The following is a 17,093-nucleotide window of genomic DNA, read 5'->3' as shown; positions in this document are numbered from 1 at the left end:
TATTAATAACACTGGGGAAAATCTTTATTTCTTTCTCCCAAAACATTATCTCGGGGTCAGACTGCTTGCTTAGAACATTTAAACCATGACTGCTTAAGTAAGACAAGAAACAATCACCTCTCTGTTAACACACTACTATGAATGGGGCAATCAGTGAAGTCATATACCAGCATACCTCTACTGGGACATTAGTGCTTTCAAAAGTCATAAAAATGAGAGCTAAATTCTTAGGTACATAGACCTCTTTGGGTATGCTGGTCATAAAAACAGTTAGGCAGGAGCTGCTCCAGTTTGCTAAGATTTCATTTACAACCAACCTGTACACAACAGCGGTCCTGTTCATGGTGTGGCACAGACAAGCCAAATAGTTTCATAAAAGTATGATATTTCCATATTAAAACAGCAATGATGTTTTAATGTTACACTCACCTTAAACAACATAATTATGAGATATGGGGAACTCCATCATATAGTATTAAACACATGTTTACTATCAAACACAAGCAGCTTTTTTTGATTAGCACAGTTTTACATATGATCTCTCCATGAACATCTGCCGGAACGATCCCCTTGAAAAAGGAATGTTGACTTTTGCAATATAGCAAAGTATTTATTCTGATAGCAAAAAGCCTAAGTATTCCGTTAGTTAGTTAGTGGTTTAGTTCCCAACATATTCAATGCAGCTGAAAGGGAAAACAGACCTACCAGCTATGTTCCACAATTCTCTTCCCCGTGTCAAGACCCTTTCTCATGGAATTGATCCCTTCAGTGGTATGGAAAAGTCTCAGACTAGACCAAACGCATAACTCTGTGCATATTCCTCACATATTCATCTACCAGCCCCCAATTCAGAGTCGACTCGTCAGAGCATCACGAACACACTGCTAAAGTGTGGGCTCTTGCTCTCAGAGCCCCCTGAACTTGTAGCAGTGATTCCTTGCCTAACAAATATTCTCAGTGCTGGCTTCCATCACCTTTGGGCAATCAGACTAGACTCATTCTAACACGCCTCTGCATACATCACTCCACGGTTCAAGGTCCAGCTCAGGCCTGTGTTAATGTTACAAGGCTAAGTTTACTGGAGAGAGCATTTGGTTACCTTATCCCTAGCAGGACCTTTGCAAGGAGGGAGGGGCTTAGACATGGCAGGACAGAATGGCATTCGCTGTTGCTATGCGACCAAAGGCCTCCTATTATGAAAGAGTTCACGACAGCCAGCTTTTTTGTTCAAGGCTGTAACTGAGAGCATGCCCCCACACATACACGCACGTAAGTCATTTCAGGTCAATATGCGATCGACCAATTAGGAAGAGACCATTCGGAGTCTGTTTTACACAACGTAAAGTCTGTTTAGAAATATTACCATAATTACTAGTGTGTATTTGGTGTGTGTAAAATATGGGGAATAAAAATGTAGGTTATTTCTTTAGACATGTACATTTCTGGGAACAGATGGTATGAACTGGTTAGCTGTGTTCTACACAGTTCTATTCCTGCCTAATCCAGACTACTAAAAATGTGTAATCATGGATATCCAGTAATACCAACCTGCAGTAATTGTGCAATGGATTACAGCATGGGAATAGATTTAATCAAATTGGGCACAGCTCAGTGATTAAAAACTGATGCTCCATTTTAAGTTGAGGTATAAGATTGCTGGCAATAAGCGGAATAAATGATTCACAGCCGTGCATGAATGAACCACAAGATAAACACCAGCATATAATTTCACACATATCCACTGATTACAGCTTATCATGACTGTAAAACCAAAGCCAAATATTTGGTAAGATAATGTTAGATAGAAAATTACTGTTCGCTTAAGAAACAGTAGAAAGTTATGTCAGTATGGTCGATTACAACCATTTTCCCAAAGCTCTTTATCAGCTCTTTTATTCAAATTACAAATATTCAACCCATGGAAACAAGTTCAATGTGAACTCTTAAAACTTTTGGAGTAACTGGTTGTTTTGTTAGAGGAGGTCTATATTAAATATCTCAATGCTCAACACAACTCAAATATCAAATGACATACAAGCAATTTCAAAATGCTGCTATTCAAAAATGTGTGCTCTTCACGAATTGAGTTGAAGGCAACTGTTCTCAGACTCTCGTGCCCCTCTAACCTCCATCTTTGGCATGAAATCACTGCACAAATCTATGGTCATGTACTGTCACAGCAGAAAACCCGTTCTCTCATACTATGTTCCAGTGAATCTAAATGAGTATACATCGAATGAAGAAAAACAGATTTGAATCCCCATGTAACTTGTAGATAGATTTTCTGCATGCTAGCTGTATTCATGATTAGACAAACTTTCATTTAAAACTTTAAAAGAACCTGCTCAAACACTTGCTCCGGCATCTTAAAGTTATTTAAATTCCTTTTGGATGCCATACAATGCCCTAAAGGACAGACAAGCAGTAAGTCGAGACACAGCATGCCAAGACCTCCCCGGTTCTTCTCTTGGCAAAGAGAAAACATGCAATAATTTATACATTCAGGAAACTGTACCAACAATCCTCCCAAATCTTTCCTAATAATGTCAATACAATGACTAATTACTAATACAAATAATGACTGAGTTTTTAGATTAAGCAATCCTTTAAAAGCTGCTTACAGCATTGGGAATAGGGTTGATTACATGACAACCAGAAGAAAACAAACAAAAAAAAAAAAAAAAAAAAAAAAAAAAAAAAAAAAACAGCTTTTAAAGTTATTTCTAGTAACTTGCTTTACTCCAGCTCTGCTTTCGCATGAGATCACATCTCCTTTAGTGGCACAGTCTATTTCCTGAACACTGTTTTTGCACCTGATTTACACTCATCAGAAGGATATCTCAGATGCCTTGTACTGCTTTCCAAAAATAGTGCAGAGAGTGAACCAGTCATAAAGCTATAGTATGCTGTGAATCCTTCATGGGACTGAGCAAACCAATGTACTAGTTGATTAAGCATGCGGTGTAGTCTATACTTGATAGTTTTACAGCTGCATTATCGTTACAAAACAAAATCATGAATGCAACAGTTTTGCTAGATTTTGATATAAATACTGGAGTCATTGTATAGTTACCAGGTTATCATTACAAGCTATTTCCTAGGCTGTTCAAACATACATTTGTAAGCAAGATCTGCTTGTTATTCAGCTGTTACCGATCGTGTAATTTATATGTAGGGGGGAAAAAATTAATATTTACAAACTTTACAAGTTACTAAAGCGCGTTAGTAAGCGAGGAGCCAAACTACACACACAAAAACACACAAGACTGGAGGTTCATTTACCGGAATATTGATGAGTTTTAGTTCCTTTTTTTTTCTCTTTTTTTCTTTTTTTTTTTCAACCTCAGAGAATCTGACGGCCAACGTAAGGTAGCGAATTTTCTGATGAACAACTCATCTTCTGATGTTCTTATGTTTCTGTTAAACCAGCCATGCACCTCACCTATAAGAAAAACAGTGCACTCAACAGGTACGCACGAGCTCTGCACTCTTCTCACCTGCGGACAGATGGCGTCACTTCCGGGGTAGAAATCCGAACCCTTGGTTTTTTTGTTTTTTGTTTATATATATATATATATATATATATATATATATATATATATATATATATATATATATATATATATATATATATAAAACTTGGTATTATTGTATACCTTTAATCCGTTATAACACAATGATATTATAATAAAACATTATTCAACTTTATTTGAGTAACTCACTCTGATCGAGTCTAATTAAATATTGAGTAAAAAGTTTGCATTTACATTTGATCATGCTTGGTAGAAATGCATGTCATTTTGTGATTATATAGGTGTAATGTTTATACGCACACACACACACACGCACTATAAACTACATTGACAGTATATGTTCTCCAATACTATAAACTGTATGTAAACATATTTCAATATGCATACAGCATCTATATATTTTTCCAAGAATAATTGACCAATGGTAAAACGTGTTATGTTAGACTTCATTAGTTTCAAAGGCACTTGGCCTGATCTTCATTTCCACTGTTTTGAGAGAGTACCACCAGCCATGCCAGGTGTACCACACTATCCCGTTGTCAGTCACTGCACTGTACGGTCCTTTATAGTAAAGTCCATTCAGATTGGCAGAGTGACACCTAGAGGAAGAACAGTGGAAGAACTTCAAGCAAACAGCATGCAGGGTATTTATTAAGACTGGGTGAGGGTTTTCCTCCCACATAATAATAATTTCTTTTCAGATAATAGGCTATATTAAATGCTTAGAGCACTGTATGTAGATGATTTATGACATTGAGAGAGATTTTTTTTTTTTACAATAATACTCACATGATCAATAACCACTATAGACAGGCTGTTGTTATTTTTGATCATAGGCAGTTTACTAACTTGTTAAATGCCTTTTTTTTTTTTTTTTGGATAACAATATATTTAACAGACCTGTTAAACCACCAGCCAGACATATCTTCCAGAGCACAGTTGCGCTCATAGCGATCATTGTCCTTATCTTTTGTGCTGAATTTCATGCCCTGGTGACTTGCCCAATCCTGCACCTCAGGGTTGTAGCTTCCTGAGAGCGAGTCTCCTGCATTCCCTCTGTATCCATCAAACTGCAGCTGGTAATGATTCTAAAACCATGCAGGCATAGTTATAATTCATTCAAACTAATGCTTATTCTGTATATAGTTACTAAACAGAGGGATAATCTCCTTGTTTAATCCTCACAAAAAGACAGGTGCTACCTGTTCACTGTCTACTTGGAACTTTTTGTACATGGCAAAACGGTGGCTGCCCTCAAAGTCTTCCAAGTCGATTCTCAAGCTGTAATTACCTGTTACATAATATTTACAACAAAAAAAAAAACAACATACATAATATATAATTAAGCATATATATTTATAGTGTATACCCTATTTTATATGAATGATTTAAAATTCATACATAAAGGAATGTCCCACCTTGGGATGTCAGATAATGTAAGTTGTCATTCCCTAACCAGAACTCTCCATTTGCAGATTTGATATCACCAAAACCAGTTTTGTAATCGTTCCAATCCCTATAACAAAAAATAAGAACCCATTAGATTCACCAGGAAAAACCAGTAACGCAAACATCTCTCTGAATCTACTGCCAAATGGAAACTGATTAAATTGAATAAAATATGATATTATTAAAGTATTACAGTGATTTGAATAAAAATTATCATTCATTTAAAAGACTTAATACGGTCAGGTTGCAGTATGAGGAAAGTCTTCATAAAAAGTTTAGCAAAAAATTCTTTCAGCCCTCTGGTTCCACACTCCAAATGTGACTTTTGTATAAATAATACACGAATATAGAATCTTTCTCACCTGTCAAAAGACTCGTTACCATCAGAGCGTCTTTGGAAAACTGTCCACCCGCCTCCATCTTTCATATCACAGTACACTCTGATCTGAGCTGGGCTCTTTTCAGGTTTAATCGTGTAAAATCCACTCTTCTTGTAGCCATTATTGAAAATCTGAGCACAGTCTGAAATGAAAAAAAAAAAAAAAAACTTCAATAATTGCTGCATTCCAGCAAATACATATAAACAGAAATACACATTATTACCTGTATATTGTTTGTCTCCCAGGTCAAAAAAGATGCTCTCATTTAGAGGAAGTGGAGGTTGCTGATTGAGGTTCAGAAAGCTCTGGATCATCAACTGCTGCTTAACAGCACGAGCCTCCATACTTCTCAACTGTGCCTGAAGTCTGTCTCTCTCCTGGTGGCATTGATCAGAGGACTGCACACACATTTTATTAACAAGCAACAAAATATTATTACCAGGCACTGTGGAGAAAGGAATCGGATTTTGATCAAATGGATAAATAGAAAAATAAATTCAATACAATTAATTACTATTAAATTCATATAAGCTCAGAAAGGTAATAATACTCACAGAATCAACCAGGTCAAAACAGAAAACAATCCAAATTACAAAATAATGTCTTGTTGCCATCATAACAACCAAACAAATCCCAAAAGGAAATAGTGTTTGAGAAAGAAAAGTATTCTTTTACATTGATTACTGCACTGGTTTGAAATCCTTTTTCCAGCTCGTGCACCAAAGATCTTTCACCTGTCCGATCTGTCCTGCATGCCTTTTAAAATCTGCTGGAACTGCCAGCGTGCTTTTTGGGTGAGTCAGTCAGAAACAATGTAGATGGACAGATCTACAACAACAAGGGCATAGACTCCAAACACAAAATTTAAAATAAAATACTTGCAAGTTTAAACTTCATGGGTTCGTTGTTCAAAAATCAAGCAATTCAACATTGAACTAAAAATATGAAAACAAAATGTAAAAGAATATATATATATATATATATATATATTTTTTTAAAAAAAATCTAAAATAGCTTGGCTGGCTTTCAGAGAATACCTGATTTGATACACATGTGTATGTGTGGAAGGTTACCGTGTGGTGAATCACAGGGTACAGCAATGCAACCCCACAGCCAAGCACAACATCCACACTGCTTTTGTGTGCTTAACATCAGCGTCAATTAGGGCTGTAACCACCATAGACAGTGAGGGGGACACGTCCCCCTCAATAATCAGATATGGCCAAATTGTCCCCTAAGTAAATGATTCATAAAACTAAATGTGGGAGAGTTATCATACTCAGACTTAAACTAGAACATGGTAAAATATGTGGATTTGACTCACGTGTGTTTATAGGTTGTGGTTAGGACAAAGTCATTTATAAAAATAAAAATATATTATTTGCAAATCTAGTACATTAGCCATTTTTTAAATCTGGACAATAAACCCCCCAAGTGTCTGCAACCATTGTATTTTGATGCTAGTCTGTATGTCCTTGTCAGGTCTGCACTCAAAAAGTTTAAGGGATACGTCACCTAAATATGAAAATTATGTTATCATTTACTTACCCTTATGTCATTCCAAAACCAAACGCTGTTACTTTTCATAACATAAAAGAAGACCCTCCCCCACACACTCTTTTCCACTCTATCACAGCTCTATTCCATAAAATGGCAGAAGACCGTCATCATGAGCTTTAAAGGTGCACTATAAAGGTGCCATAAAAACTATACTTCAAGTGGCCATATGAGAGCTTTGTGTCATATGGACTGCTTTTCTGTATAATGGTGTAAACGGTCTTCAAAATTCTCCTGTTGTGTTACACTGAACACAGCATACAGACTTGGAACAACTTGAGGGTGAGTAAATCATTTTGTGCAAGTCATTGTGTCTGGCTAACTGACACAGTCATGCCGTTTTACAGCAGGAGAAAAAACGGTAAGCTGGCAGGAACAGGAAAAAAGTTACCAGTATATGAACAGTGGAAGTAATTCATATTTGGTCTGCTCTAATGTTTGGAATTATTATTCACTATATCTGTGCATAAGAAGATGAAAGGCATGCCTGGGGGTAGAGAGTGAGTACATCTGAAATATAATAAACCATCTAATCTAACGTGTTTTTGTATTGTAATACACACTGACCTTACTGTAGTTATTTTAGTCCTAAATATAAAGGTCTTGCATTGTAGATATAATTAATGTATATATAAATATTTGGGCTTTTATTACATAGAGAACTAAAAAGGACCATTACATTTGTGACCCCACCCCAACCAAATGGTTTGGTCCCTAGCTCCCCCCATTCAGGATGTGGTTACGGCCTTGGTGTCCATAATAATGTTGTCATTTACAAAATTCGTTTCCACCTACAAAAAAAACTGTGTATGTGTGTATATATGCATCATGCCATAAGCAGAACTGGCGTGCCATACATGGTGCATTCTTGCCTCACAGGATAAAGCAGGTACTGAAGATTAATGACTGACTGAATGAATGAACAATCAGTCAAGAAAGGTAAAATCCAATCTCATTCCTGCCTTGAGGTATTTTCTGAACAAACTTGCCTGTTTCAGTGGTTAAATACAACTTAAAACTAGCAAAACTGACTTGTTTTAAGTAGACTGTTGGATCTGTGCATGGTGAGTGAACAGTGTCAATGTTATCTGCTGTCATTTTCAGAGAGATATCACAAACATATCTGAGGTGGATTTATGAACTTAAATGCTATATTTACAACTTATATACAGTATATAATATATACATAAAGCAAATTTGACATTTTCCCTGAAGTGACTATTACATTAAGTGCATTGTGACTGCCCATTAAATGTAGGTGTATTATTTGCTATTTTATTTATTTTCTATGATTTTACATTTTATATTATTTATTTCATACTTGCCTTATTTCAATAAGAAAAGAAGAAAACAATAAGCAAAAAAAAAAAGAAAGAAAGAAACACAACACTTATATGGAAAGGATATAAAAAAAATATTAATCAAACGTTACAATAATTATAAATTACACACAATACTACATCCAGATGTATTTTCCCCACAGTATGGGCACAACATAAAACATTTATACTTTTGTTAGTACATTAAAGTGGTTATCTCCAAAATAGGAAAAAATGTCAATGACATATAATGTAACATTTCATAGGTTGAGTATCATTATCGCAATGCTTTAAAAACAGCTTGCGTAGACACTACCAGCTTTATCAGTATGTTCAGACAATCACCAGGGGGTACATGGACTTGGACAATCTCTGATGTAAGATTCGAGTCTCCCAGTTGATACTTCCATTAGTGCAGTATAGGTGGTTAGCTAGAGTGATAAAAACAACACATACACACACACATCAAACACAGATTAAAATAATATTAAACTTCATTAAAGCATGAATGCTTCTAGGTTCATTCTGGGTTAACTAGTGATAGATGTCTTACCTTATTTAGTACTGGTTTTGTTGAAAGTACATCATATATAGTCGGCAAAGTAATGTTCTGAAGAAACATATTTCAGTGGTCAGCCCAGGTTAATTATATGTTTTATTATCATTGTTAAACAGGCATTGTGGTTTGTACCAGGGGTTCCCAAATTAGGGACAGTGATCTCATGTAGAGTCAAATGGGGGTCATGAGAGAAACTCACAGTCTTTTCTTTTGTTATTTTACAAATCAACAAAAGAATAGCATTCTATGCAGATAGATTTTGTGTGCTACTATTGTGAAATGTTGCCACGAGTCATATTAAATGAAGAGTGTACATGCTTATTTATTCTCTTCACTATCCTGACATGCTACACTAGAATAATGAGTTCAGCAATAAAACAGGACAAATTTCTCAATCCATCTATCTCCTCTAAAACATAAGCAACTGACTCTTGTGGAACAACACAAGTGAAGAGAACAAACATGAAAACATGCCGAAACGAAAGGTTAACTGAATATGGATTTACAATTTTGACTGTAAATAACAGGAGAAAGCAAAATGCAGAGACTTGAGGTCATAGAAAAGTCATAATGCCCATTTATTTAGTCGTTTGCCCCAAAAGTTTTAGAACTCCTGGCTTATATTGTGCTAGTTCTTTATTGTAAATACTTACAGCTTGTGTGATTTTATTCATGCATTTCATAGCTGGTGTGCGGCGATCATCCAAAAAGAAAGGCTTTTCCCAGTGGTCATAGTTCGTTTCAAGAACGTACCATCTCCCAAGTTTCATATTAATCCTACAACACGAAAGCTATATTAGCTTCAAAACCAGGTGTGCCCAGTAAACTGGCAAATCAGAGACTGTGTATATATTAAATGTATCTGAGAGTGTATATATATTAAATACTGTTAGTGTGATAATGTGAGCTCACTCCCAGACATCCAGTGTGTCGATTCTGCTTCTGGTTATCACACAACCCTGGCCTGTCTGGTTTCCACCCAGGATAAAGTAGGCTGGTGCAAGTAACTTGGTCAGAGCAAGCTGGTTTCTGGCATCTTCATAACTGTTAAAAATACAAGGATGTCATTTTTGCATATTTACCAATATATAGTTAATTTTTCAACAGTCACAATAGAAGCAGGTCAGCTTAGATGCTTAGAAATACTGAAAAAAAGCAAAAGCAAAAGAAAAAAGTAATTAAGAAGTATTAATGAAGGGTACAAATATTGAGCATAGGTATTTGGAATAAAAAAAAAGTGAGCGATTCAACCTGGTTGCATTTTCCAGGACCTTTCGTGTGAGGAAGCTCATCCACATTCCATCTCTCAGGCCAAGAATCCATTCCAGGATCCCTTGGAGAAATTATATGGTGTTATCAGCAAGCAAGGACTGTTTGTCTATGGCTCCTGTGTATATATACATACCCAGACTAACAATAAAAAAGATACCCTGGTTAAAATGGTAGGTTTTTGTGATTTAAAAAAACAAAAACAAAACAAAAAAAACAAGATAAATCATGTGAGATCTTTTTCCACCTTTAATGTGATATAGCAACCAACGAAATTCAAGTGAAAAACAAATAGAAACATAGAAGAAAACAAGAAAAAGAGAAAAAAACGTAATAAACAATAAACTGGTGGCACAAATGGACACACCCTGAGCACAAATGTGCTCAGAATTAACCAGTCACATTCAAACTCATGTTCGAAAGTAACTAGCATACACCTGTCAGCAAGGAAGTGATTTGATCAACTATAAACAAAGATCAGTACTCCACTAAGAGTTTACAAAGCATGTATGGGCTCGTATTGTTGAATGGTGTTCGATCAGGAGAGGGGTACAAAAGAGTGTTCAAGACTTTAGATGTACCATGGAACACTGTGAAGGTTGTCATCAACAAGTGGAGAAAATGGAGCACCACAATGATGTTACCAAGAACAGAAGAAAACAAGAAGAACAACATTTATCCAGGAGGCTGCAACATTGAAATGAGCTGCAGGAATATCTGGAAAGTACTGGTCACTCCCTGCATGTGACAACAATCTCTTATATCCTTCCCATGTCTGGGATATGCAGGATTCTGTTAGACAGCTAAAGATGAAGAAAAATGTAATCTTCCATCATGATAGCAACACAAAGCACAAATCCAATGGTGGCTCAGTGGTTAAAGGCTCTGGGTTACTGATCAGAAGGTCAGAAGTTCAGGCCCCAAGACCGCCAAGCTACCACTGTTGGGCCCTTGGGCAAGGCCCTTAACCCTCAACTGCTCAGTTGTATAAATGAAATAAATGTAAGTCGCTCTGGATAAGGGTGTCTGACAAATTCTGTGTAAACGTAAAATGTAAATGTAAAATCCAAGTCAACAATAAAATGTAGAAGATTTTTATTACTTTTATTACCCCCACATTTTTATTACTTTTCCACTTGCATGTTGTTGGTTGCTATATCAAATATCTGACATGATTTATCTTGGCTTCTTTTTTTACATCATGGAAACCTGCAATTTTCAACAGGGATGTGTGTAGACCTTTTACATCCAATGTACCTTGTTGCTCCACCTTGTATGTCTACAGTTAGAGATTGTACATTAGGTTTTTCCATGCATAGTGTGTGTAAATCATCCTCTACTTTTTTCTCACAATCAGTTTTTGACTACATGCACGCTGTTGGTTAGTGGTTGGCTGGTCAACACATTGAGGTGTTTAAAAAACCCTGGCATAACTGCTTGTACTTGTACCAGTGCAACACACACTGTCACTGCTGTGTTGGGAATTATGCATCACTCATATAATGACTGCTAAGTGGTGGTTCTACAGTGGCCTCTTTCTATTGATTCATTGATTTATGAGGTAGTTGCTGACAAAACTGTGTAGCAACAGACGGGCTTCAGCCTATAAATATATAACTAATAAGCACTTTTAAACATTGAATTTTACATGCCTAAAAATGGCATCTTACCTACGTATCCTCCATCAATATTGAAACGTTCATTCATCGTTAGAGTGAATTCTCTCTACAAGTAAACACAAATAACTCTTTTGTAAACATTTTTTAAAAATGAAAAGCAGATCAGTGCCTTTGCAATTTCTGAAACACTTACAGGTTTAATGCCAGTGAGCATTCCCACATATCCTGCAAAGCTAGTTGATTTGAAAACTGTTCTGTTGTTTCGCTTCAAGTCAACATTCACCACAAGTGGCTTGAGCTTCTCAGTTAGAGTCCATGTTTGGTTTTTCCGGTCCCAACTAATAGAATCAAAAAACAAAGAGTAAATTCTCTAATGTAAATCCTAAACACATTGTAAAAAAATAAATAAATACCAACATAGGTTAAAAGTCATACCCCATGAACAGTCCGAAGTCCAAATTCCGAGCATGGTATATATTTCCTTGCAAAATAATAATAATAAAAAAAACGAAGTTATAAAGTATAAAGAAACTAATTCATCAAAGTACATCATGAATCATATATGGACAAAGAATTTCTGCATATATCACCATTTACGTCCTCAGTCACCACTGATGTGCACACTGTGAAAACTTCATAGAAGATATTAAAAAGCACAACTTCTCCTAAAAAGTTTAAAGAGAAAGACTTTCGTTAGTAAAAAATATTAGAAAGTTTCGAGAGAAAAAAATCAGTGACATTGCTACATTACCTCTATTGTTATGTTTCATAATCCTATGAAATATAAACGTAAAAGAGGTACAGACAAAAAAAAAGAACAACCCTTACCTAAAGGGACTTCAGAGACAGAAGCAATTCCTTTAATTTCTTCGTTAAATGGGTATGGGAGCGTGTCCACAATCAAGGGCTGGAAAAACAACACCACAAATAAATCTGAATACAGGAATCATACATATTTTTGGCTGAGATATTTAACAGTGGTGGGCACACGGTGGTTTTGTGGTTAGCACGTTCGTCTCACACCTCCAGGGTTGGGGGTTCGAGTCCCACCGCTGCCCTGTGTGTGTGAAGTTTGCATGCCCCCCCCCCCACCCCCCCGAGGGGGTTGACACTGGGTACTCCGGTTTCCTTCCCCAGTCCAAAAACATGCATGGTAGGCTGACTGGCATGTCCAAAGTGTCTGTAGTGGATGTGTGAATGTGTGTGCGATGGATTAGCACCCTGTCCAGTGTGTACCCTGCCTTGTACCCCATGCTCCCTGGGATAGGCTCCAGGTTCCCTGCGACCCAGCAGGATAAACGGTATAGAAAACGGATGGATGGATGGATATTTAACAGTGGTGTTACATGGTACTATAAATACTGAATGAGAATACTCACCAACTCCTTATCCACTAAATGAAGTAATTTACCATGGAAGAAGCCATTGGCTAAGTCTTTTATTGCCTGTATCATTGCAGCCAACTGAAAAACAAGACATACCTGCATGTTACTGTAAATTCCATGTAACCAGGTTCACGTTCACATCCGCTGTTCCAGTTTCCCAAAGAATAGCTTGTTCCTTAATTCATAAGAATTCGTACGAATATGAATATCTGACAGTATCTGAAAGTCTCAGTATGTTCTTCCTTTACATGGTTTTAATGGGTGGAAAACCCATAGAGTAACAAAAAACCTAGAGAAATTTATTTTGAAGTGAGTTTTATTGTATTCTATACTAACCATATATCATTTCAACCTTTAACAACAATATTGAAAAATCATTACTAATCACACAGAAGTTTAATGGACGTCATTGCTAGGGGAAAATACTGATTGGAACACAGAGGGGTTAGTACTCAGCTACACCTTGCTTTCTGTGTGTTAACACAGACTAGGGATGTCACGAGTACCGATACTTCGGTACCAAGTCAGTAAAAACATTCTTAAAACGTGACGGTACTTGTTTTTCTACAGTAGCGTAGGTACCGTTGGTACTGAAGGTACTGAGGTTGCGATTCTTTCGTAACTGATGGGGTCAGCAAATACATGTAAGTGTTTTAGTCGGTCCTCAAGTGGTAAAGAAGAAGACGTCTACAAGCATATATGGGAAAAACTACAGAAGATGGCGACAAGTTTAGCTCCACCCCAACTCGTTGAGAGGAAAGGTGGTAGGAGTCGAATATGGAAATACTTCGCATTCGAGGCAGATGACAACAAATATATAATTGATGCTCTGAAGCCGGTGTGCAACCGATGCTATCGTTCATTTCAAACAAAGCGAGGAAACACCTCGAATTTGGCGAAGCCCCTGAAACACAGGCCATATATTATGTTTGTCTGAGGCAGCTGGCATTGTGGCCATGAAACCAGCTAACGTTATGCTCCATGTAATGTTTGCGGTAGCCAGTTATTTGTTAATGATGTAAGCGCATTGCAATGTTATAAACGACCTCCTAATGGGCCACCATGCATCGCCACTTAGCCCGTGTCCTGTCAGCAAAATGTAGCCTAATGTCACAAAATATTATTGAAATGTTAATGGTTTTAATTAATCTTTTTGGCCTGCCACCATATCAGTTAATTTAAACTAATGCTTGCATTCAGAGTATAAGGTGTGTGTGTGTGTACGTTTAGGAGTGCACCTTAGCACTTGTAGCCTCCACTGTTTTATTAGTCATTATCAGACAGTCAGTGTGTTTACATGGACAACAATAATCCAATATTAACACAATACTCTGATTAAGAAACTACTGTGTAAACAGCAATTTTTAATTACCTTAATCTGATTAAGGTAATACTTGAAGTAAACACAAATCGAATTAAGACATGTGGAGTACTCCTGTTTTAGTCGCATTATCGACGTGTATTACAGACATGTAAACACCTTAATCACATTATTAACGTCGTGTGAGAGTTTTCACTGCATTTTGCGACAGGACACGATCACACACGGCAATGCTCAACGGTTTTACAGCAAACAAGAGAGCACAGCTGCATCCGAAACTGCATACTTGCCTACTATAGGCCTGTAGTAGACGAAATACATGTATCTCGGCTACTATATAATAGGTAAGTACGCGATTTGAGACACAGCCCACGGTTTCAAGCAGTCGTCTATTTGCACGTACAGCATGACAAATAATTAACCGCACTTAAAGTGTTCGTAAAAAATTTAAATAAAAACACTCAAAACTGTATACGGTACCATAACGAAGATGAACTGTATGTTGATACGTGAAATTCTGGAGGGACATCGGACGGCGTGCCGAGGTGACGTAATGACGAGATATGATCTATAACATGTAACATGGGAAAATGAAAGGAGTATTCTAAAAGCGACTCATGTAAACACCTTAATCAGAATATTGTCTTACTCAGAGTAAGGTCAATAATTAGATTACTGCTGTCCATGTAAACGTAGACAGTATTTAATAACTAAAATATCCCCCTCTCTCTCTTTTTGCCAGTATCAGTCAGAGGAGGATGTCCTCCAGGAGAGTTTTAAATTTTATATTTATCAACTTTGGTATCGAGTACCAACTACTAGATTTTTGGTATCGTGACATCCCTAACACAGACAGACAAGACACAAAGTATCACAGCATGTCGTTAAGAGCTTACTTCAGCTTTTTTCTCCTTTATCACATGAGTCCACCTCTGATTAGGGGGTAAGTCAAGGTTCAGCGTGTACCATGTAACATTTTTTTTAAACCTATACAAGAAATATGTAAGACCAGAGCTCAGTCTACAGCAATTCATTCAAGTATCATGGGATAAATCTCAAAGCGAGATCGGCAAGATCACAAGCGAAAGAAGTCAGCAGCACACAAAGTCATTTTCATTCAACATTTCAAACATAGGATCTACAAAAATAGTTGAACCTACGTTGGCCCCTTAGGAGGATACATTCCTGTCCTACAGTCTTCACTGTGCTGTAAACAAGAGACATTAAACACTTCACACTAGATTATCAGTCTCTCATGTGGTCTTTAATGCCATCATATACCAATTAATGTCATTATAAATTAAATTATTACTTACTAGGCAGGCAAAAAGTGAGAAAAAAATGACTAATGCCAACAAATTACAACGAACGTTTACGAAATTCATTTTTATTCCTGCCTCCAACTTTCGGATATCAGACCGTAGCGCAAATCACTTCCTACTCGAGGACAACCAGCTGGAATGTACCATGGGCCACGGGGAGGGGTGGACGGAAATATTTGGTTTTATTTATATTTAACAAAAAATGTATGTAACGTGTATTTGACAGTGCCGTGATATTTAATATGTAGATTCACTATTAGATGTTACATGTAGTTGTTTTTGTTTTTTTTTGTAATTATGTTAAAATGTTCGATAGTCCTACAAAGACTTCCCCTTTCACCTGCGACGCGATGTTTTCTTCCGGTGGTAAACAAGGAGATACTCTGCATCACACATCAATTTTAAACGAATAGTTCCTGTTTTCATACTATTTTGTAACATGGTAACGTGTTATAAACAAACATTCATGTTGCATGTGAAGGGTGTTTGTTTGTTTATTTGTTTGCGCATGTGCACTAGTCCTCATGGGCTACGGAATATTGAAAACATTAAATAAACTACTTTAATGTAAATTTTACAAGTGTGGGTGCTGTATTGTAGATGCGGGAAATGACGGATATATAATAACAGCATAACGTCCTCAGAAGAGGATGGCATTTTCAACTGAAAATTAAATTGAAAATTGTTTTGTTTGTTCAGAAATTTGACTTTCTACTGCTGGAAAATTCGACAGTTACACAGAGTTAACGAATGCAAAGAAAGCCTGTGGCTCGCCGAAACTGTTTTTAGTAAAAAGCAATCTGTTCATTCTCTTGAAATTAGTGAAGTGTCGTTCGCGAACGAGTCGGCTCTATGAGCCGGATCCTTTAAGTGAACGATGGGAGCAGCCCATAGGTGGTTGTTGTTTTTTTAAAAAAAAAAAATATATATGTGTAATAATGTTTGATGTTTTTACAATATTTTCAGGTTTTTATGCTAAACATAATTCAAAAGCATGTACAATTAAAGGTTTAGTACAATTACATTGAATAATTTAAGTGATATATGTGCACACATACTAATCATAGGTCACAATATTGACACATCTGGCTAAATTATAAAAGCCAGAAGTGGTACTAAGTGAAGAGCCGTTTAGGAACCGAAAGAGCCGGCTCTTATTGCTGAGCTGAGCCAAATGTTCTGGCTCAATAAAAAGAGCTGGACTTCCTATCGTTACTTGAAATAACCACTTGTATGCAGTAGGGGTCAGCACAAGCTTCTTTTTACTTTATTTATACTTGTTTGGTTGATACTCATAAATGTAGTTCATGTGTTTATATTAGTTTCTATAAATCTACAGTAACAATGTTTTGATATTGTGTAGAGATAATACTACTACTA

The 17,093-nt window shown here is 36.6% G+C and overlaps 3 protein-coding genes across 5 annotated transcripts in view; all 3 read right to left on the bottom strand.

Moving 5' to 3' along the window:
* Positions 1 to 1,219, bottom strand: part of LOC128611277 (uncharacterized) — a 7,325-nt gene extending 6,106 nt beyond the window's left edge. Inside the window, exon 1 of the mRNA XM_053630660.1 lies at positions 706 to 1,219. The gene's annotated coding sequence lies outside the window, so the exon portion shown is untranslated. The remainder of the gene's footprint in view (positions 1 to 705) is intronic.
* A 2,480-nt stretch (positions 1,220 to 3,699) lies between these two features.
* fgl1 (fibrinogen-like 1) lies at positions 3,700 to 6,251 on the bottom strand. 2 transcript variants are annotated; one of them, XM_053630731.1, is made up of 7 exons: positions 5,917 to 6,251; positions 5,586 to 5,760; positions 5,345 to 5,504; positions 4,952 to 5,049; positions 4,736 to 4,824; positions 4,434 to 4,621; positions 3,700 to 4,132 (listed from the first exon to the last, which is right to left on the bottom strand). In XM_053630731.1, exons 1-7 carry the CDS (start codon positions 5,977 to 5,979, stop codon positions 3,973 to 3,975), a joined length of 933 nt encoding a protein of 310 aa, XP_053486706.1. In that variant the 5' UTR covers positions 5,980 to 6,251; the 3' UTR covers positions 3,700 to 3,972. The 2 variants fall into 2 exon arrangements, with proteins under 2 accessions (XP_053486706.1, XP_053486707.1); XM_053630732.1 differs by having other exon boundaries at positions 6,038 to 6,250.
* Positions 6,252 to 8,048: 1,797 nt separating this feature from the next.
* asah1a (N-acylsphingosine amidohydrolase (acid ceramidase) 1a) lies at positions 8,049 to 15,850 on the bottom strand. Of its 2 annotated transcripts, XM_053630726.1 has the most exons (14): positions 15,708 to 15,850; positions 15,552 to 15,598; positions 15,288 to 15,378; positions 13,065 to 13,148; positions 12,514 to 12,592; positions 12,276 to 12,350; positions 12,121 to 12,166; positions 11,879 to 12,023; positions 11,737 to 11,791; positions 10,049 to 10,130; positions 9,710 to 9,841; positions 9,451 to 9,574; positions 8,792 to 8,848; positions 8,049 to 8,669 (listed from the first exon to the last, which is right to left on the bottom strand). In XM_053630726.1, exons 1-14 carry the CDS (start codon positions 15,774 to 15,776, stop codon positions 8,580 to 8,582), a joined length of 1,176 nt encoding a protein of 391 aa, XP_053486701.1. In that variant the 5' UTR covers positions 15,777 to 15,850; the 3' UTR covers positions 8,049 to 8,579. The 2 variants fall into 2 exon arrangements, with proteins under 2 accessions (XP_053486701.1, XP_053486702.1); XM_053630727.1 differs by lacking the exon at positions 15,288 to 15,378 and having other exon boundaries at positions 15,708 to 15,778.
* Positions 15,851 to 17,093: the final 1,243 nt, after the last annotated feature.

This window comes from Ictalurus furcatus, chromosome 8 (genome assembly GCF_023375685.1).
Source record: "Ictalurus furcatus strain D&B chromosome 8, Billie_1.0, whole genome shotgun sequence".
NCBI lineage: Eukaryota > Metazoa > Chordata > Actinopteri > Siluriformes > Ictaluridae > Ictalurus > Ictalurus furcatus.
Note: the sequence above shows the minus strand (reverse complement) of the source record. Positions and strands in the feature narration are given on the sequence as shown.